Source organism: Myxocyprinus asiaticus, chromosome 45 (genome assembly GCF_019703515.2).
Source record: "Myxocyprinus asiaticus isolate MX2 ecotype Aquarium Trade chromosome 45, UBuf_Myxa_2, whole genome shotgun sequence".
Classification (NCBI taxonomy): domain Eukaryota; kingdom Metazoa; phylum Chordata; class Actinopteri; order Cypriniformes; family Catostomidae; genus Myxocyprinus; species Myxocyprinus asiaticus.
In genome coordinates this window covers 20,374,483-20,397,636 of record NC_059388.1, presented here as the reverse complement: position 1 = coordinate 20,397,636, position 23,154 = coordinate 20,374,483, and the positions used below count along the sequence as shown (strand labels likewise).

Sequence of the window (23,154 nt, the reverse complement as noted above, 5' to 3'; positions counted from 1 at the left end):
AATTAGTGTCTGTGTATAATTAGTCAATGAGTTTGTTAGCTCTCACATGGATGCACTGAGCAGGCTAGATACTGAGCCATGGGGAGCAGAAAAGAACTATCAAAAGACCTGCGTAACAAGGTAATGGAACTTTATATAGATGGAAAAGGATATAAAAAGATATCCAAAGCCTTGAAAATGCCAGTCAGTACTGTTCAATCACTTATTAAGAAGTGGAAAATTGATACCGAGACAAGGTCAGGTAGACCGAGAAAGATTTCAGCCACAACTGCCAGAAGAATTGTTCGGGATACAAAGAAAAACCCACAGGTAACCTCAGGAGAAATACAGGCTGCTCTGGAAAAAGATGGTGTGGTTGTTTCAAGGAGCACAATACTTGTTGACCCCTCTCCAAACAGAGCACTTATGGTTGTGACCATAAAGCTCTATTTTGGTCTCGTCACTCCAAATTAGTGTGCCAGAAGCTGTGAGGCGTGTCAAGGTGTTGTCCGGCGTATTGTAACCGGGCTTTTTTGTTTGCCTTTCTGGCAACTAGACCATATAGCTCATTTTTGTTCAAGTATCGTCGTATTGTGCTCCTTGAAACAACCACACCGTCTTTTTCCAGAGCAGCCTGTATTTCTCCTGAGGTTACCTGTGGGTTTTTCTTTGTATCCCGAACAATTCTTCTGGCAGTTGTGGCTGAAATCTTTCTTGGTCTACCTGACCTTGGCATCAAGAGATCCCCGAATTTTCCACTTCTTAATAAGTGATTGAACAGTATTGAGAGTCTCTTTTTATATCCTTTTCCATCTTTATAAAGTTCCATTACCTTGTTACGCAGGTCTTTTGACAGTTCTTTTCTGCTCCCCATGGCTCAGTATCTAGCCTGCTATGTGCATCCATGTGAGAGCTAACAAATTCCTTGACTATTTGTACACAGACACTAATTGCAATTTAAAAAGCCACAGGTGTGGGAATTGCCATTTAAACCTGTGTGTGTCACCTTGTGTGTCTGTAACAAGGACAAACATTCAAGGGAATGTAAACTTTTGATCAGGGCCATTTGGGTGATTTCTGTTATCATTAGGATTTTAAAAGGAGCCAAACAACTATGTGATAATAAATGGCTTCATATGATCACTATCCTTAAATAAAATACTTTTATAAAAAAAAAAACAAAAAAACAAAAAATATCACAATTTCTGCAAGGTTATGCAAACGTTTGAGCACAACTGTATATATATATATATATATATATATATATATATATATATATATATATATATATATATATATATATATATATACACACACACACACATACATACATACATACATACATACATACATACATACATACATACATACATACATACATACACATACACACACAGTATATAAATAGCCATAGACCAGATTTCTGTATGGGGGAATTGAACATTTCGAATATGCTGCAGAAGCGCTTAAGAAAGAGAGTGGTTAATTTGTCATTGGTATTCAGTTCATTCATAAAAAACAGCTCTCAGACCCCCAAAGAAGGTGGAGAAGAGGAATTTCAGACCACTCCCCCACAGACAGAGCGGCGTCAGGACCGCCAGCGAATGAAACGAATACAATCAATAGCCCCAGCCGCAAATTACTGCCCAAAGTACTACCAAGATTGATTACGACCAACTTGAAACTTTTGTCAGAACATGGAGACATATGACTTGAATGTATACATACTATTGTGCAAAATGCACTTCGCTCTCCCTGTGCAAGATTCAAAAATAATAAAAAGCTTTCCATTGCCAAAGGATTACTGAATAATTATAGGCCTATATACTGTATATTAATTTTAATATGCATGCATGCATCTTGGCAACACACAATCTAATTATGTCAAACTTCAGTTAAAAAAAATAATAAAAGGCATTTGTATTTTACAGTGCATAGGCCTAATGTTTACTGTGTTTAAAGATTTATTTTGAAGATGCTGTGCTTTTTTCACCATTGAAAGTAGTGCTTGTAGAGGTAAATGACAAGAATGCAACCCAAATGTGAAGGAAACAAAGCACTCACCGGGTGTAAAAAGTAGTAGTATGGGCATTTCAAAAGGCATTCTTTGGGACGGACACAGATTTCCTTTTTTTTTCTCCCTCGGACAGAGGGGGGGAATGCTCAGGGCAAATTTGTGAGAGAACTTGTCCACCACGGCACACTAAAAAAATTTGAGACCAACCCCAGCCCCTTTGCCACTCGATGTCAATTTTAACCATTTCACCCCCAGACAGCCTCAAAGCGGCCCCCACATATGCTATATATTTATGAAAGCTGGCTGCCAGGGGCCTATAGCTACACATCAGACAAACTGTTAAAGCACTGTCCTCATCACTTCAGTCTTATAGCTTCTTAAGCAGTGGTATGGGGGGAGAATAAAAATAAAATTTTCATGGGTCTGGGTAAAATAGCAATGAGATGCAACTTTTATATCTGCTATTACTGGTTTTCCTAAACAGCTTTTCACAGCTCATAGGTTGGTTGGTTGGTTGTGTAACAGAATTGAAAGCAGGGGAAAAACTGAATCCATATGATCAGCCATTTATGACTCTGTGGGGAGTGAGCTGGTGCATCCCCTAACCACACAGTCAAACTGCCTGTTTGGTCACTATCTAGGGTCAGTTACCCTGTCTGTGGGTTAAAAGTGATGTGGGGCCATAAAGACAAATTATCAGCCCGAGCTGCCTCTCCCATTCCCTTCCTTCTGAAGTGACATGGAAGTCTGGTCAGCTCCCTGGCCACCTTGGAGAGACAGGGAGGCAATGTGTGCACACACACACAAAACTCCCACCTCACTGAACCGGAGTCCCCTGTGAACAGCAGGGTCTGCTGGTCTATTCATAGTCTCCAGGCTCTCATCTTCTTAATGTAGCAGCATGGAAAAGGAGATGGAAATGGACCTCAGTGAGCTCATGCACTAGTTTGGGAAGCACTTCAAGAGGAAAGCAAGTACAATGTGGCGTCACAAGGTCAACAGATGACGCTGATGCAGGAGAACATTTGCATGTCATCATGTCAAGGGGCTTCAGCTTCAAGAGAGCCTCTTATACACTCAACCAGGGTGGCTTGGTTTAGATGTCCTGTTCAGAATCATTTGAAGATACAAAAATTAAACAAACTTAATACCAATTCACGCAACAGGTGGAATCGTCCCTAACACACAGCCACTGTTCCCAGGACGCCAAGAGCCTGACCCGGACCACCTCCATTTCCATGAGCGGTTGTGATTGTGCACAAACAGTGCATACAATAGACTACCCTGGGACACTTAAAGGGTCTCTCGAGCAGGTGAAGAAGCCTGGACCAACCCCCAGGTAAAGATGATCTGCTATCAGTCTGACATGACATCTTTTAAACTGATACCCAGCATCTGCTAGGGCTGTCAACATTAAGCAAAGTGGTACACAAAACAAATCTTCTAAAATTCTCATCTTTTAAATGGCTCTGCAAACCAGAAATAGAGCTTGTATTCTTATTCAGTGCAAATAAGATGGTATATATTGGCTGAATTAAACATCTGGTAATATTTTAAAAGTTATTTACATTAACATAATGCATAAGATATCAATTTACCAATTTATTTACAGCATTTAATATTGTTGGTTAATGTTAATAAGTATACTATTGATCATTGTTAGTTTATAGTACATTACCTTGTGTTAATATACACAGTTTAACTTTTCATTTAGAAATTAACTTCTTAATTAATATACTATTTATGTAGAATAGATGAATTATGGCCCTGTAACAAGTCATTGTGAAGGAGAAATGTGAGGTGCACATTAGTAAAGTAATCTGATTACAATTTTAGAGAAATCATTAGTAATTTGTAGTGGATTACTATTTTAAAGTAACAACCAACACTGCTCCTGTGCTCTACTATATTTCATACATTTCCTATTAGCCTTGTTCTAACCATATATCCCCTAATTTAACACCATGTTAACCTATTTTTGTGCCTGTTGTTTGATGGCCCTGACATGGCCAATCGCACTGTGGCTCTTGACCCGAGGGAAGGTCAGATGTGAATCTGGGCTGTAAGTGAATGCAGTATGCAGGGCATTCCTCACTAACGCAGCCGTAAAGTGAAGTGAATGTCATGCTGGTTTGTTGAGAAGACTCAGAGTGGGTAACAAGTGCTTTTTCTGTAATGATGCATCACTACAAACTTTAGTAGTCTTGAGGCATTTCGGGTAGCGATAAGACTTCTTAAATGCAATTTATAATTAACTCAGCTTATTTTAAATTGTGAATTTTTATTGTGAAATTCATGTAAAAAAAAAAAAAAACAATTCTAAAAAAAAAAAAAAAAAAGGGAATCACACATTATTTCTCATGCAAAGGGATCCAAACATCTAAGCTAGTACTGTTAAATACAGAAGTTTAACTTTTTAGTTTTTTTTTTTAAAGTTCTATAGCTGAAAATTAGCTACAATAAATAGCGCACAGTAAATGCAGTACTAACTGTTCTCAAATTGTAAAAAAAAAAATAAAATAAAAAAATCGTTTCCTCATCTTAAGCTTAAGTTTTTATTATCATTACTAGTTTTAATTAAGTTACCGTTCCACTCTAAATCCTAAAATTATCATTAATAAAAACATTATAGTGGTCCAAATTAAACAGTTTTTGAAATATATAATTTTGTAATCATAACTCAAATATAAACGCTCTTTAAACTTTGGCTTCAAGTCCTACTAACTCAAAATGATCAAGTACTGAATTGTGGCTGTGTGGAACACCCATAAGCCTTCGTGCTTGAATAAATTATCTATGTTTGGTCAGAACAGCGGAACTTATGTATAAAAAAAAATAAAAAATAAAAAAAATGACTTATGACTACTTGTTTTTGTTTTGTTGTAGCTGGTTGATAGTTGTGATTTGTGTGAAGTCACCATCAGGGTAATTAGTGTTACCTCTGGTGAACTTGGAGCCCATTAAATTTAAGCCATTCTTCTTTACTGAATTGTCCTTCACAAAAGAGCAAATTTGAAGTACTGAAGCGAATCCGATGTGGCATATGTCTCAACGAGATTCCAGTCATTATTGCCCTTATACTGTATAAGATGCTGAAAGATGCTATAACTTAATTTAAATCACAAATGAGTTAAGTTTACTTGTAACTGGTTAACATTACTTAAAAAAAAAAAAAAAAATTAAGTTCAGTTTACTTGAGCCAAATAAGTACGTTTACTTAGAAAACACATGTAAACTGATTGCCCTGAAAAATCTAAGGTCAAATAAATAGAATTAACAGTGACAAGGGTCCTAGAAAACACCCATAATTTAAAAACAAAAACACAGAACATTACATTTCATCACACTTGGTTCATATGAAACTGCTTAACCACTATATGGTTGCTTTTACATAAATTAAATAAAAACAAAAATTCATATAAATAACCACTAACTATTGCATTGCAACTACCAATACTACTTAATTATTTTCATGAAATGTGCAATAGCATTTATTGTAAGTGTACGCTGAACATGGCAGAACTGTTCTTTGTGTATAAGAGCTTCCAGTAGCAGAAAATCTCCCCATGTTAACTTCTTGTGATGGAGGCATTCAGGAAACCAAGAGTGAAAAACCCACTGACCTTTGACCTTTGGGCTGCCAGAGTTTTGCCTCCACACCTTGTTAGGGTCAAAGTGTACAAAACAAAAAGGATGTACCTCCCAGGCTGAGGTGAACCACAGAAATCCTGCCCACTGCTTTCTCCTCCACCTTTCTTGTTCTCATAGTATAAATAGAATCTGTTCTCTCCCAACCCTCCCACACTTCACATTTCTTTGACATAACTTAGTATAGACAATAATACAATTTAAATCTATATTACAACATAAAATGATAGCACTTGGAGAAACAGAATTTAGAATGAGCAAAAAAACAGTACTGCAAGGCCTTTTTTCCAATTGTGTACATTAATCATAAAAACATTGAGAAATAGCAGCAATGTAGCCCAACCAGCAAATTCTTACAGAGCTCATTTCTCAAGAAACAGTTTAATTCAACCAGCATGGTTTAAAAGCAGTTCTCATTCTCCTGTTTAAATGAGGAGCATCGGAGTAGCCACCTGAATTTAAGTCTGTTGCTCCCTGACCTATCTGTTCCACTCAGTGCCACCTCTAAATGTGTGCAGAGATGATGACACCTGGCAGACCAAAGGCTCCATCTGCTGGCATAGAGTAGAGAAGTTGACAACGAACACTCCCCTTTCACTGGAAAGCAAATGATCAGAGGATGCCAAATGAGCACATTCCTTTGAAAACCTCCAGCCCTGCTAAATCTGTCCCCACTCGGTACACCTCACTGGCACTGCACTAGAGGGATTGTGTCGAGACAGTACGCGAGTAATACAGCAGTCACTGCCTTGTGTCTGGGACTTGTTCAGACTCACATTTAGATGTTTTTGTTGTAGCTATTATGAATATGGGAAATAACGAACACATAAGTTGTGACATTGTATAGGCATTACAAACCTTTTAGATATTCAAATTGTCAAGATGAATATACCACTAAACATTATAAAGCTTCTAGCAGTAGATTTATTTCTCCATTTTCTGTCATCTAAAAACTAAATACTGCACAAATCGGTCAGTGTGGCAATTTCCGCATCCGTTTTGCACAAGGTTGCTCAAGAAAACTTTAAAGCTGAAGTGTGTAAGTTCAACGGCACTAGCATCAGCAAACAGAACTGCAAAAATAGGGATTGTTTTCAAACAAGTTTCCTGAACACTCCCCTTGTCTACTATTGGTCGGATAAATGGACAGTCCCACCCCAAATGCATGCCATTGGACAAGCGAATGTTGCTGTGTCTGGCTGGTCGGGACACTCAATCAAAATGGCAATTATTTGATAGCACCACAGAGCCACTGCATTACACTTTTTGGTGAAATCAACCTATGAATTCATTATTTAAAATATGTCTCTGCGAAAAAAAGAAAAAAAAAGGTGGATAGTGATTTGCAGTCTGTGCCCCCGACTTTAAAGGGGTCATGAAATGGAGAATCAAATTTTCTTAGATTTTTTAGACAAATAAGAGGTAACTACTATAAAAACATACTGTAAATTTCAGAACTCAAAACTTCCTCCCCAGTCTAAAAAGAGCATTTATAGTTGCCACCCTGCTGAAACGTCTCGGTTTGAAATCGCTCAATTGTATTTAGACATCCCACAACACGTGTCATCGCACCCTTGGCCCCGCCCACTGGTGCGCAGTTCGAGAAGAGGCCTTGTGTGATTAACTATTCCTGAACACCAAAGGGGACTATTTTCAATATATATATATATATATATATATATATATATATTATATTTTTTTTTTTTTTTTTTTTTTTTTACATAAACATGCATTACTGAGACTTCTTTGACCGTTGTCATGTATCTCGTGCCACTTTTAAAAGACGCGGTGTCAAGTTACAATTCTGAAGAGGAGACGCCATTCTCTTTCATTTAGCTGCTGCCTCTTGCTGTTTTGAGCACAAACGCATCATGGATGTGTTCTTTCGCACATCCGCGCTATTTTTAATTGTTGGTATAGGTAAACATGAAGTAGATAGATGTCTTTGGCCGTTTCGATGCGTTTCCGGAGATGTGCGCCTCAGTGCACGCATCATTTTTTCCGTGCATTGGACTGTGTGTGTGCGGTTTTTTCTGCTTATGTCAGCATGGATTGTTTGTGATACAGTCATAATATGATTCATGCTTTGCAAAGAACTCTTATTGACAGATGGGGCAGCTAAAAACACTTGGACCTTATCAAAAATGTAAGTAAACCGTTACATTCATGAATATTTTCATGACTGTTTGATAGTTTATGGCGGTGCTGTGCTTACAGTGTGCATTATGTGAAAACCCTGAAATTTAGTTTTATAATGCTGTGGAGCTTCTGACTGATTTTCAAATATGGCTGTGTATTCGAGGGGATGCACAATGTTAGCCAATCATAACAGTGGGAATATACGCTGAAGTTTTAAGGAGGCGCTTAGGCCAAAACCGAGCGTTTCAGACAGAGGGCCAGAGACAAGGTGGAAAATGTAATATATTACTAAATTATGACTGTTTAGATGCAAAAAAATAAATAAATAAAAAAAAAAACTTTAAAAACATTATCAGTGGACCCCAGGGAAGATAATAATAATAAAAATAAAAAACATGCAACTCATAATCCCTTTAATGCGGTGTCATTCCAAATACGAATGACATTCTTTTAAGAAAATTAACAAGATGTCCAGTTTGCTGGTTTGAATACAATGGCAGTTGATAGGGTCTCACTTTAAAGCTCAAAAAAGGACCCAAAAATGTCATAAAAGTAATCCATGTGACTAGTCCATCATATTTCAAGTATTCTAAAGGGAATGCAATAGGTTTGTGAGAAACAACCCCAAATCAAAATTATTTTGCAGTGAAAATCTTGACTTCTGCCATGGCTCTCCTTTGACGTTCATAAGTGGTTACATTCATATATTTGAAGCTTTTATGAACCAAGAATTCTGAACTGGTTCTTCCTTTGGTCTTTAGATATAAAACATTTTGGAGCTAAAGTCAGAATGGCTAATGTGAACTACCTGAACCTGAAGAAGTTCAGATCGACCATAATCAATGGTTGTAAATCAGGGAGTACATTTCTGTGTACAAGTGTTTATTTTACTTCCGTGCAGTTGTTGTAAAAGAAATTCCTTTTCTCCACACGCTCTTCCGTCATATGGCGACAGCAATCCCAACTATTTTCTATAGAAGGTCTGAACAAAATTGCTGTTCTTACATTGGCTGAATGCAGCGTAACAGGGTGCAAACTGAATCTTTGTTAGTTTTCCTCGAAAACAAATGTTATTCCAAGCAAGGAAACTTACACAAATACAAACATACACGCTCTCTTGCCCCATGTCTCTTAAATGCACGTGGTCACACACACACACACACAACACACTGTCTCAGTGTAGCTCTGGTCAATTCTGCTGTGTTCTTCAATGAACTCGCTCTCATTGACAAATTTATGGAACCTTGGCCTCAGAGACAGGAAGTCTTCAAAAGAGTGAACGGCCCACTGCACATTCCTGACCTCCACAAAAACATCAAGTGAGTCTGCCACTGTGAACCTCAGACACCATCACACTGAACAGACCTGCTTCTGGCTGCAAAAAGCATCAACAACTATTTTACATTTGATGTATATTGAACTAGCTTTGAGTTTCAGAAGGGATCTTAACAATGTCTCACAGAGTGCTCATATTTGTCAAAATACTAAATTCCGCAAAGTCAGAGATTTTAATATTAACTGAAACATTCCTTATTAAGGAATATTCCGTGTTCAATACAGGTTTAGCTCAAGTGACAGCATTTGTGGCATAATGTTGATTACCTTAAACATTATCTGAGCTATTTGTCATCCTCATTCATAGCTCTCTCTTTCTATATATATATATACAGTATATATACACTGATCAGTCACAACATTAAAACCACCTGCCTAATATTGTGTAGGCCCCCCCTCGTGCCACCAAAACAGCACCAACCCACATCTCAGAATAGCATTCTGAGATGATATTCTTCTCACCACAATAGTACAGAGCGGTTATCTGAGTTACCGTAGACTTTGTCAGTTCGAACTGACAGTCTGGCCATTCTCTGTTGACCTCTCTCATCTACAAAGCATTTCCGTCCACAGAACTGCCCCTCACTGGATGTTTTTTGTTTTTGGCACCATTCTGAGTAAACTCTAGAGACTGTTGTGTATGAAAATCCCAGGAGATCAGCAGTTACAGAAATACTCAAACCAGCCCATCTGGCACAAACAATCATGCCACGTGATTATCTAATCAGCCAATCATGTGGCAGCAGTTCAGTGCATAAAATCAAGCAGATACGGGTCAGGAGCTTCAGTTAATGTTCACATCAACCATCGGAATGTGGAAAAAATGTGATCTCAGTGATTTGGACTGTGGCATGATTATTGGTGCCATACGGTTTGGTTTGAGTATTTCTGTTGCTATTGAATGCTATTCTGAGATGTGGGTTGCCGCTGTTTTGGTGGCACGAGGGGGACCTATACAATATTAGGCAGGTGGTTTTGATGTTGTGGCTGATCGGTGTATACACACACCACTCTTCTTACAATATGTGAACGATTGTCTGATTTGTTTCTTTTTCTAATTTCTCCTCAGGATTTTTAGGAGAAACATCTGAGAAAAAATTTGACCAAGACAGAGAGGCAACAAAACAATTGTTTTAACATCACAGTTTTACATGCAGAGATCCATTAATTTTTCTACAAATATTTTAAGTCTTTAATTCTAGCATTATCACCCCCCAAAAAAAAAAAAAAATTTTGGTTGGTTCAACAAACATAACATAAGAAAATAAATAGCATCTACTCCGAAACGTACATATTTATAAAATGCTTAGCTTTACTTAATTTGCATGAACGTGCACAACACAACAAATTAACTTAGTGTGATAAATACAGTAAAAGAACAATTGTGTGTTCCTTGACTCTTCCTTCCCTACCTTTTTGCCTTAAAAATCCATAAAATTAAGATTTTAAGTACTACTTACGAAAACTATCATCAAGTACAGAACTGAGCCCTTGCACATGAATAATTTAAAAACGTTTGTTTGGTCAAAAGGAGCTTATTGGGTCATTTAATTTGATGTTATTAAGAATTCACAGAGATTTTATTACTGATGTATTTTTACTGTAATTATTTGTTTTGTGTAGTCACCAATAGGGTGATTAGTGTTGCCTTTGGTGAAGTTGGATCCTGTTCAATCCATGTAATTTTGCTTTGTGCATGTGAATGTGCATAGCTGAACTGCAGCTTTATTTGCACTTCTACGGCGAATCAGTTGTTTAATGACTAACCTCAGTCTTTATTTTCTTTTGAGCAAATTAAATTAGGTAGAAACAATACAATTAAAGTTCATAAAGTTTTTTTTTTTTTTTTTTTTAAACATGCTATTACAGGTACATCTCAATAAATTAGAATGTCATGGAAAAGTTCATTTATTTCAGTAATTCAACTCAAATTGTGAAACTCGTGTATTAAATAAATTCAATGCACACAGACTGAAGTAGTTTAAGTCTTTGGTTCTTTTAATTGTGATGATTTTGGCTCACATTTAACAAAAACCCACCAATTCACTATCTCAAAAAATTAGAATATGGTGACATGCCAATCAGTTAATCAACTCAAAACACCTGCAAAGGTTTCCTGAGCCTTCAAAATGGTCTCTCAGTTTGGTTCACTAGGCTACACAATCATGGGGAAGACTGCTGATCTGACAGTTGTCCAGAAGACAATCATTGACACCCTTCACAAGGAGGGTAAGCCACAAACATTCATTGCCAAAGAAGCTGGCTGTTCACAGAGTGCTGTATCCAAGCATGTTAACAGAAAGTTGAGTGGAAGGAAAAAGTGTGGAAGAAAAAGATGCACAACCAACCGAGAGAACCGCAGCCTTACGATTGTCAAGCAAAATCGATTCAAGAATTTGGATGAACTTCACAAGGAATGGACTGAGACTGGGGTCAAGGCATCAAGAGCCACCACACACAGACGTGTCAAGGAATTTGGCTACAGTTGTTGTATTCCTCTTGTTAAGCCACTCCTGAACCACAGACAATGTCAGAGGCGTCTTACCTGGGCTAAGGAGAAGAAGAACTGGACTGTTGCCCAGTGGTCCAAAGTCCTCTTTTCAGATGAGAGCAAGTTTTGTATTTCATTTGGAAACCAAGGTCCTAGAGTCTGGAGGAAGGGTGGAGAAGCTCATAGCCCAAGTTGCTTGAAGTCCAGTGTTAAGTTTCCACAGTCTGTGATGATTTGGGGTGCAATGTCATCTGCTGGTGTTGGTCCATTGTGTTTTTTGAAAACCAAAGTCACTGCACCCATTTACCAAGAAATTTTGGAGCACTTCATGCGTCCTTCTACTGACCAGCTTTTTAAAGATGCTGATTTCATTTTCCAGCAGGATTTGGCACCTGCCCACACTGCTAAAAGCACCAAAAGTTGGTTAAATGACCATGGTGTTGGTGTGCTTGACTGGCCAGCAGACTCACCAGACCTGAACCCCATAGAGAATCTGTGGGGTATTGTCAAGAGGAAAATGAGAAACAAGAGACCAAAAAATGCAGATGAGCTGAAGGCCACTGTCAAAGAAACCTGGGCTTCCATACCACCTCAGCAGTGCCACAAACTGATCACCTCCATGCCACGCTGAATTGAGGCAGTAATTAAAGCAAAAGGAGCCCCTACCAAGTATTGAGTACATATACAGTAAATGAACATACTTTCCAGAAGGCCAACAATTCACTAAAAATGTTTATTTTTAAACAACTTATGATGTATTCTAATTTTTTGAGATAGTGAATTGGTGGGTTTTTGTTAAATGTGAGCCAAAATCATCACAATTAAAAGAACCAAAGACTTAAACTACTTCAGTCTGTGTGCATTGAATTTATTTAATACACAAGTTTCACAATTTGAGTTGAATTACTGAAATAAATGAACTTTTCCACGACATTCTAATTTATTGAGATGCACCTGTAGTTGTTAAATCTTATTTATGTGCCATACCTTTTTAAATAAATAAAGTTGAATGAACTGATACATTTGTGTAAATCTAACAAAGATTTTCTAGTCATGCTGACATAAAATGACAATAATTTACTTAAAAAGCATGATGCAAAAACACTACATATATATTTTTAAATAAATTCAACACATTAATTTTTTTTTCAGTGAACATGCAGTTTATAACTACATCTTAATTGATAGACTACAAAAATATATATTTGTACTTTTAAAAAGGCCATAATGCAAAAAAGCTACAAAGCTGATCTAAAATGGTGCAATACTTCAAAGAAATGGTGAGCAATCAGAACACCTAAAATATACACTCTCTTATACATTCATATACACTGGCGGCCAAAAGATTGGAACAATGTACAGATTTTACTGTTTAAGAAGGAAATTGGTACTTTAAGTCACCAAAGTGGCATTCAACTGATCACAAAGTATAGCCAGGACATTACTGATGTAAAAAAACAGCACCATCACTATTTGAAAAGTCATTTTTGATCAAATCTAGACAGGCCCTATTTCCAGCAGCCATCACTCCAACACCTTATCCTTGAGTAATCATGCTAAATTGATAATTTGGTACAAGAAAATCACTTGCCATTATATCAAACACAGCTGAAAGCTTAACATTGTCTTTGTGTTTGTTTTTGAGTTGCCACAGTATGCAATAGACTGGCATGTCTTAAGGTCAATATTAGGTCAAAAATGGCAAAAAAGAAACAGCTTTCTCTAGAAACTCGTCAGTCATTGTTCTGAGGAATGAAGGCTATACAATGCTTGAAATTGCCAAAAAACTGAAGATTTCATACAAAGGTGTACACTACAGTCTTCAAAGAGAAAGGACAACTGGCTCTAACAAGGACAGAAAGAGATGTGGAAGGCCAGATGTACAACTGAACAAGAGGATAAGTACATCAGAGTCTCTAGTTTGAGAAATAGACGCCTCACATGTCCTCAGCTGACAGCTTCATTGAATTCTACCCGCTCAACACCATTTTCATGTACAACAGTAAAGAGAAGACTCAGGGGTGCAGCCCTTATGGGAAGAATTGCAAAGAAAAAGCCACCTTTGAAACAGAAAAACAAAAAGAAAAGGTTAGAGTGGGCAAATAATCACTGACATTGGACAACAGATAATTGGAAAAGAGTGTTATGGATCTTAACCCCATTGAGCTTTTGTGGGATCAGCTAGACTGTAAGGTGCGTGAGAAGTGCCCGACAAGCCAGCCACATCTATGGCAAGAGCTACAGGAAGCGTGAGGTGAAATGTCACCTGAGTATCTGGACAAACTGACAGCTAGAATGCCAAGGATCTGCAAAGCTTTCACAGCTGCATGTGGAGGATTTTTTTGATGAGAACATTTTGAAGTAGTTTAAGAAATTCTGAAAAAAAAATTTCAAATTGTAATAGTAATTTTTCATGTTATTAATGTCCTGAATATACATTATGATCAGTTGAATGCCACTTTGGTGAATAAAAGTACCAAGTATCATAACAGCAAAATCTGTACACTATTCCAAACTTATGGCTGCCAGTGCATTATATTCTAAAATTTTGGTGAACAAAGTGTTGATTTTTTTCTTCACGAAAGTGTCTACCTTACGTTTTCCATTAAGAACTCTTGTTTGTGTTGGAGTTTCGTGCTCTCCATGGAGACAATGGTTTTGTGGGCCATTGACTAGTTATTGTTAAATTTCACTCACGGCAGTATTTAGACATTTCAGATAAGAACATACAGGTAGAGTCTTTGACACATTAGCTAATACTACATACCTTTCGGAAACCCGTGCTACACAGTCACCTGTAGTATGGTTATATGCCTGGGGAAAGGGTCAGTCTCCATGACCTTTGTTTGGTTTCAGGGCTGGGTGAGTAAAAAAAGAAGAAAAAGAAAACATTGTTAAACATTAATTTATAAAGTAATAAATATTTGTAAAAAGACAATTATAACAAGGATTCCAAAATTGTTCAGTTGCCATCTCTCACTCATCAACAATCTGAAATTCCCAGTCACAACTGAGACCTCTTCATCTCAAACGTTTCTTTTAAATTGCAATAAGAATAAATGAAGAGCAAATGCACCTCAAGTCTCCTGCTTCTCAGATTTCACTCCTGAGGGAAACATGGACCCCATAATCACACAAATGTCTCCTTTAGAGTTTCAGAAGAGATCTCAGCACCATACCTTACACCATGCTCAGCTTTACCAAAGTCTGCAATCAAAAGTCAAAGATTTCAATATAAACACATCAATAATTGTTTAATTTGTCTCCATTTCATCAAAGAGAAACTTATAAGATAAAGGTATATAAAACACAACTGATGACACTTATGCTGCCTTCACGTGCTCTCGTAAATATGATTGTCCTACTTGGAAGTTGCACATGAATGCCCACTCAAGTTGTAATTACCACTTGTAAACTCTGAGATAATTTTGATAGCCGATTTTCCAAGTTGGGTGAAGATGTAATTAATATGGTGGTCATATACACTCACTTACCACTTTATTAGGAACACTATGGTCCTAATAAAGTGCCCAATGTGGTCATCCGCCTCAAGGGTTAACATGTTGTGCATTCTGAGATGCTATTCTGCTCACTACATATTGTACAGAGTGGTTATCTGAGTTACCGTAGCCTTTCTGTCAGCTCGAACCAGTCTGGCCATTCTCCACTGACCTCTCTCATTAACAAGGCGTTTCTGTCCGCAGAACTGGCGCACACTATATCTTTTTGGCACCATTCAGAGTCAATTCTAGAGACTGTTGTGTGTGAAAATCCCAGGAGATCAGCAGTTACAGAAATACTCAAACCAGCCATCAGGCACAAACCACCACACAACGGTCGAAATCACTGAGATGAAATTTTTCCCCCATTCTGATGGTTGATGTGAACATTAATTGAAGATCCTGACCCGTATCTGCATGATTTTATGCATTTCACTGCTGCCACATGATTGGCTGATTAGATAATCATTTCTTTCCAACAACAAAGCAGTTGAAGGCGACATATTCATAATCATGACTTCATAAGTGGGAAGTAAGATAATTCCGATATAAAGGCAGAATAAAGTCTCCTAAGCTTTGAAAGAACAAGCTCTGAACAATATATATCCTCTGTGGTACCTTTCAGTGCTCCCAATAACAAACAATTCTTTTAAAGAATCAAAGAATAGAACCACATGAAACCATGATTTTTAGTGTGTAAATTGTAGCATGTATGTATGTTGATGTTTACATATTGATCCTGTGGAGGGAGGGAGGGAGAAAGAGAGAGAAAGAGAGAGAGAAGCAAAGCTTTACAGGGGTTTTGTTGATTGGACCAAATGCTAACAGCTGCCTAATCTTACTACTCAAAGAGGCAACCTCAAGAATTTGCCAACAGCCCATTCACCTTTAGCCTAAGCAAACAGAGGAAGTAAAACAACACTAGGTCTCCATGAAACACCTGCCAAGGCCAACGAGAGAACAGCAGATTAGAGTAAAGTTAGTTTAACTCATTTGCTTGAGTGGCGGAAGCCATTTGAAAGCCTGTTAGGTGACACCAAGTTTGCCCAAGGTTTAGTCTTTTGGAATAGCATTTATAATTTAAATGTATTTATCATACTTCCAAATTAAGATGATAAAACACTAGCGTTTAGCAGGTCAGCTATTTTCTCATATCATGTGAATTTCGTAACATACAACAGTGTAAAAAACAAAAACAAATTTGGCACACTGTTGCCCTAAAACTGCTAAAATGTATTCTCACCACACAAATGTCACTTGGGAGCTATTTTTGTGCTTCTTCTTTGATCAAGCACCTTATGAATTCTTTGGACATTCATGTCGTGTTAATATCTTTGTACAACTGTGAGACCAATTTCTTGCTTTTTCTACAGTATAACAAAAACCACTAACAAAACAAAGCAAAAATAAATAAATAAATACATTCTCTATTCTTTATTCTGAGAGTAAATACTAGCAATTATGGGAACTATTTTTTGTGCTTCTTCTTTGATCTCTTTGGTCAAGCACCTCATGAATTGTTTTTCCAATCTACGTGCATGTTGTGATAATTATTTTGTACCACTGCATGACCAGTTTCTTGCTTTTTCTATAGTATAACAAAAAAAAAAAAAAAAAAACAGTAACAAAACCAAGCAAAACCAAACACAAAACAAAACAAACCAAAACACAAAACAAACCAAAACACAAAACAAACTAAAACAAACCAAAACACAAAAACTAAAACAAACCAAAAAACTAAACAAACCAAAAAACAAAACAAATAGTCACCACACAAATGTCACTTGTACCTTTGTGGTAAGAATAAATACTAGCAATTATGTGAGCTATTTTTTGTGCTTCTTCTTTGATCACTTTGGTCAAGCACCTTATAATTTATTTTTCCATGGACGTGCATGTCGTGTTAATTTTTTTGTACAACTGGGTAACCAATTTCTTGCTTTTTCTACAGTTTAACAAAAAAATAAATAAACACTAACAAAACTAAACAAAAAACAAAAAGAACAAAACAAAACAAAAAACAAACCTACGCTCAGGGCTTCTAATTCCCTTTTTTTCTTAAGAAGTATATCCATAAATGTATGCAAATGCACATACGTTTGTATGCACAGTATGTATCTAGTATGTATATATATTCGGTATTTCCTTATGTGGATTGTGTAAACAAATACCGTCTCAGTGTGTCTGTCTGAGCAACCTCTGGAAGTGGCAGAGTGCGTGAGCACTGCTCACAGGGACCCTGAAAAAATTCACTTTCTGTTGGCCCGCTCCAAGATTTGTTTTAAAAAGAAGCAAGGGGAAAGTCTGGAAGCCTAAGTGGAAGCAACTGAGCGCCAATGACATCCTAAAGATTTTGGCGTTCATTCCATGCTCCCCACCGTCCAGGGAGCCAGAGGCTATTTGCTTACATTTGAGGGGGAAAAAAAGAAGACTGAGTAAAAGCGTGAATAAAGAAAAATTCTGCAACTGCATGATGCAACTGCAACCCGCGACTATTGGTATCAAATAATTCATTTTTCTTGATTTTTCTACATTTTGGCTTCAATGATACTAGATACAGTATGAGGAGGAGACGGACTCGTAGAAAAGTGAATGGGAGAAATACAGCTCATGCAAGTCTTGCCTTTTAGTTTAAAGAGCCAATATCCTGTGCAAAAGTTGCTGCCAGAATGATTTTGGATGTTGGCCAGACTGTTGCTACAGTGTTTGGTGTGATTTTTAGTGTGTTGCTACATGGTTGCTAGGGTGTTCTGGGTATTTGTAAACACTTCCAGGTCGCTATGATATTCTGGTACATGGCTAAGGTTCCTCCTCTAATGTAAGTCTATGGGATAACAATAATAGCACACTTTCCCTCAGCAAGCCTCTCTGTTTGAGGTATAATTCATGTCAGTAGCACAAACAATGCCGAGATATACACTAAAGAAATTCCTAGGAGTAAAAGGGTTTGCGTTTGTTTAAATCCCTATCCCTTATGAGCAAAAGTAATAAGTATGCTTGCCTTAGCAAGCACCACTAAAAAAACATTATGATTCCATGTTAATAAAAGTACTTATTCTGCAGTTTCATGGATGCAGTTCAAAATATAAGACAACTGCACTTATCACCAACACAGTTAAATAAGAGGGATTTTCCCCAGTGCACTGAAATCAATACAGCGCGATCAGGTATCATCTTGTCTTTCTGCCTGATTATTTTTCCTCAAGGAGCCAGTCGGATACTTTCTATGGGAAACGGCAAATGAAGTTGTTCGGTTGAAGTCATGGATTTACATTTTCTATTCCGAGTTTAAATCAAAGAGCAGTTGTTCTGCGCAGTCCAATTCTCCAGAAGATTTTCCACATTGCTGGCTGGGGAAATTCCCATGGCTTTCTCCACAGTTTGGCTAAGTTGTTCCAGAACAGGGCCATTTTATTCTCAGGTATGCAAATCATGACTGCTTTGTAACCATTCTATATTTAACTCTGGGCTCGGAGATATTGCCTTTCCTCCCATGGGCTATGGGAGAAAAGGGACCAGCTAAGAACCTTAATCTAGATGCAAGCCCTGCACTGGCTGAAAGTACAAAGGCACAAATGCCCTCTGTCAGTTTTACGGTGTCAGCTCTTGAATACGTTCTTATAAAAACTAATTTTCAGTCAGTGACTGCAGAACTCAGCAACGAGTACAAACAAGAGGCCCAATGGCCGCAATTTCTCTCCACCTCCTTCCCTGCATAATTGATCCCAGAACCTTCAGATGCCATTCCGAACTTCTTTTCTGACACACACACACACACCTCTGACTATTAATTAATCAGCAGGAACACAAAGAGTTAACATGTTCCATACATCCTCTATTTAAAGAAGAAATTACCTTTCAGCACATTTCCTTGTGTCAGTATGGTTCCGCTCTGTTCCTTCCCCTGCCCCTCTGCAAAAAAGGCACCCACTGGTTGTTATCCCAGACTGCTGTTGTGAACAAAGCCCTATGCTCTGAGACATCAGAGTCATAATTAACCTGGCTTACTTCGCTCTCTTACACTCCATGACCAGCTCTGTTTCAATACCTTGAGGAATAGTTTACACAAAATGAGAATTCTGTCATTACTTAGTCATCCTCATGTCATATTACTTTCTTTTCTCTGTGGAAAACAAAAAATGTGATTTTTTTTTTTTTTTTTTAAGAACATTCTGGCCACCCTTTTCCATTTAATGAAAGTAAATAAGGACATCCAAGCTCCAAAAAGCACTATAAAATGTATCAAAAAGTGGTCCATAACTCGTGGGCTATATGTGGACTAGATAAATTAATTCACTGGTTATTCAAATGGTGATTTTTATGCATATTTTGTTTTGGAAAACATTCAGATAGTGTTTGGGCAGTGTTTGGGCAGTGTCTGGGCAAATAGAATTGTAAAATTTCACAGTTTTTGAAGACAGTAAGTGGAACTTTTGAATTCACAGCACAATACAAGGCACAAAAGTATATAAAAAATAATTTATTACAATCAGTAAGGGTAAATTAATGAACGGTTAGAACATTTGCCTATTTAAGTCTAATATCAACTATTGATATTAATGATATATTAGCTGGTTACAAAAAAAAAATATAAATAAATGACCTTCTCTAACATATTTAGTAACATTTAATTTGACCATAAACACAATAAAATAAAACACAACGATTTTTCATGACAGAACAGCACAGAAAACGGATGAAAATAATTTGGAATTGTTTATATTTAATTTACTGAATGGCTCCATTGTGCAATTATAGAAAATGTTTGACCACTAATACCCAGCGTTGCATTTTTTGTGCAGTTTAAAATACTGTGACAAATCTACGTAAGTTGATCTTTTCCGGAGATGTAATAAATTTTCAACGACACGTTTGGAATTAAAAAAAAAAGAAAATTATATATATATATATATATACACATACATACATACACACACACACACACACACATTACAGGTCAAATACTGAATCAAAAAATTGCTAAATTTGTTCCAAAAGTGTTAGCAATTGTGCCATCTAGCTGTTAACTTTTTTGTGACTTTAGCAAGCTGTGGTTACATACTATTGCTATTTTTTTTTCCTCGCCAAAACAGTTGTTGTGATACAGTTCAGAGTGTCAGCTATTATTATGTGTAACTTATTACCTATATTTAAAGAAAATTTGATATTATTTAACATTGCAATTCTGCTACACTGGGTCTCTGAGGGTTAAATTTCATTCGGTTCATCCTCACACAAAGCTATTAGATGGCTTCAGAAGACTTGGAATATACCACACAAGTCATATGCACCACTTTTACGATACCTTTATGGTGCTTTTTCATAATTTTAAAGCCTAACAACCCCAGTCCTCACTCTCTTTCGTTATCTTTTTTTTTTTTTTCAAACTCAAATTTTGTGCTTAACAAAAGAAAGTTTGTCATAGGGGTTTTGAATGATGCAGTGGTGAGTAAATAATGACAGAATTTTTATTTTTGTGTAAACTATTTCATTAAGCTTTCATGCAGGTGCAAGACCCAATCCTGCTTGTTTGTAAAAGTAACACTACTGCATACACACGTCCCGAATAACAGCACATACTCCTAAACCAAACACAGGGGTCGTGGTGAGCCTCATCCCCTTGACCAACTTCAAAACACAGAGCTGGGTTTTAATTCCATCCTGGGAAAAGAATGTCTTAACATTCTTCCCCCCCGACACTTCCTGATAGTTATGCTAGAAATAACAAGGCAGCTAAATCCTGGGGTTTATTTTTGTTTGACATGCCAGAGAGGTGGTGTGGTGATCGCCTGGTGGCATTCCAAAGCTGTGACGTATCACTCACAGACCCCCGCCATCATTTAGATTTTTTTTTTTTTATAAAATTACAATTTACAAACAGTTCAATGACAATAGTGCAAAGGGAGAGCAGAGAGAAGGCAAATTTACCAAATAACTGAGATTAAAGGAACAGTTCGCCCAACAATGAAAATTGTCATCATTTGCTCACCCTGGTGTCGTTCCAAACCCGAATGACTTTCTTTCTTCTGCAGAACACAAACGGAGAAGTTTTAAAGAATGTTCCTTTCAGTGATTTCAATACAATAGCAGTTGCTAGTGACTCACTTTAAAGCTTGGAGCTGATGTATTTTTTCGATGTTTCGACACTTTCTCTGATCACATCTTAATATGTAGAGACAATAAGTAAGCCAAGAGCAGGTTGATTTCCCAGAAATGTTTAAACACTGTGGCTTTCCAAAACTGCTGTTTGTTTAAGCGACCAGTCCAGCTTGCACAGCAACGCTGGCTTAACCGCTGCAGAGATTTTGGTCTGGGACTATTTGTTTTTCGACCAATGGCGCAGAAATTACACACTTAAGCTTTTTTTTAAAAAAAAAAAAAAAAAAAAAAAAAAAAGGACAGAAAATTGTCATAAAAGTAACCCATGCGACTCGTGGTTCAGATCCCAAGTCTTCTGAAAGAATACAATCACTTTATATGATGAACAGACCGAAATTTAAGTTGTCAATTGAATCAAATCATTTATCAACTCTGTAGACAGAACACAAATGAAATATGGTGACACATCAGTGACATCACTTTGGTTCTAATCTCTAAAGTAATGAATTATCAACTGATTTTGATTTGAAATCAGCAAACAGAACATCCTTTTAAATATCTCCTTTTGTGTTCCACGAAAGAAAGTTATCCACCTTTTTCCTGGGGGTCTTACTGGGGAAATGAATGTGGGTGGGACTTCCGCCGGAAGTTGTTCTACAGCATTCCCTAGCTCTGGCTGCAGTCATTTTTGACCCTGTTTACAGTTGGTAATAAGATGCGTTTCGGATGATCCGATCGCAAATGGTCAGCGCTAAATATAGTTGTAAACGGGGTGCAAAATGTTTTGTGATTGGATCACAAAAAACACATACAGAGGTTGTCAAAAACCACATCACATTTGAGGTTTAAAACGGCGTCCTGATGCGTCCCGAACAGCAGCAAAGCACCACCTCTCACCAGTCAATCACCCGCCGAACAAATGTTTAAACTTGCGTGCGGATTTAAAAAGGAAATAACCGTCCGATCAGAAAACTTGGAAAAGCGAGTACATTCCCAAGTATGAGAACTTCAAAGCTCTTCCTTAGTGTCTGTCTGATTTGAATGCAGGGTGACAAGATGACAAGCACACACATCTGAAGCTGAACTAACACATGTACTCCACTAAAACAACTGATAATTTTGCTCGAAATGTTGCGTTTGTGCTTAGATTAAATCTCCACTGCATCTGGGTGAAACAGCGCAACGGTTCTGTTTGCGCTTTCTTTGTCTTAAATGACTTTTTTGCAGTTTATTAACGTTCAGTAACACTGGTATAGTGATTGATGTATGTCCATACGAAATCATACATGCTCTCCTCAAAATCCCAACACCGCAACGAAAAAATGAATGGACGTATGCGCAATAACAGCTGTGTTTACTTGACAACAGAAGTAACACCCATATTTCTCGCCAAGCATCACGGGATGTAGGAAAAAAGTGGATACGGGTTTGGAATAACGTAAGTGTGAGTAAACGACAGAATTTTCATTTTTGGAGTGAACTAGTCCTTTAACTTGTAAAGATTATGCGAGATGGCTGATGAATGGTTTTTGAGTAATTTTGAGTTTGGACCGAAAGAGCTGATTGTATCTTGAATGTTTTTTGGCTCAATGTAAATAGTCTCTATTTCTGTATTTTCTTTGACACAACCCAAGCCACAGAATCATAGAGGAGATGACTCCTTTGCTCTTTATTTTCCTGGCTGAATTAATTATTTTTGATTGGAACTTCCTCTGGTAAGGTAGCTGAGCTCTGACTCATTTGGAACTAATCAGGCGAAAGCCGCGCTTGGTACAGGAGGGTCCTGGTTCTGCGCAGCAATGCTAAGTGTTGTCATCATGCTCCAGGACTCTAGCCGTACAGCATACCGTGGGCCTTTCATGTGGTTTCTGTCAAATTGCATCATTTGGAGCGAGGCCACAGGCAGACTTTGTCCCTCTGCCCCCACACTGCTCATTGAAAAAAGT

The 23,154-nt window shown here is 37.4% G+C and overlaps 1 protein-coding gene across 11 annotated transcripts in view; it reads right to left on the bottom strand.

Moving 5' to 3' along the window:
• Positions 1–14,420: 14,420 nt before the first annotated feature.
• Positions 14,421–23,154, bottom strand: part of LOC127434985 (methionine-R-sulfoxide reductase B3, mitochondrial-like) — a 42,440-nt gene continuing 33,706 nt past the window's right edge. For 3 of the 11 annotated variants that reach the window (XM_051688066.1, XM_051688077.1, XM_051688076.1), the window contains one exon: positions 14,725–14,816. In XM_051688066.1, the coding sequence (XP_051544026.1) occupies positions 14,740–14,816 (77 nt within the window). In that variant the 3' untranslated portion in view covers positions 14,725–14,739. Of the gene's footprint in view, positions 14,468–14,713; positions 14,817–23,154 lie in introns of those variants that run through there. The other 8 variants (XM_051688075.1, XM_051688074.1, XM_051688072.1 and 5 more) reach the window with 6 other exon arrangements.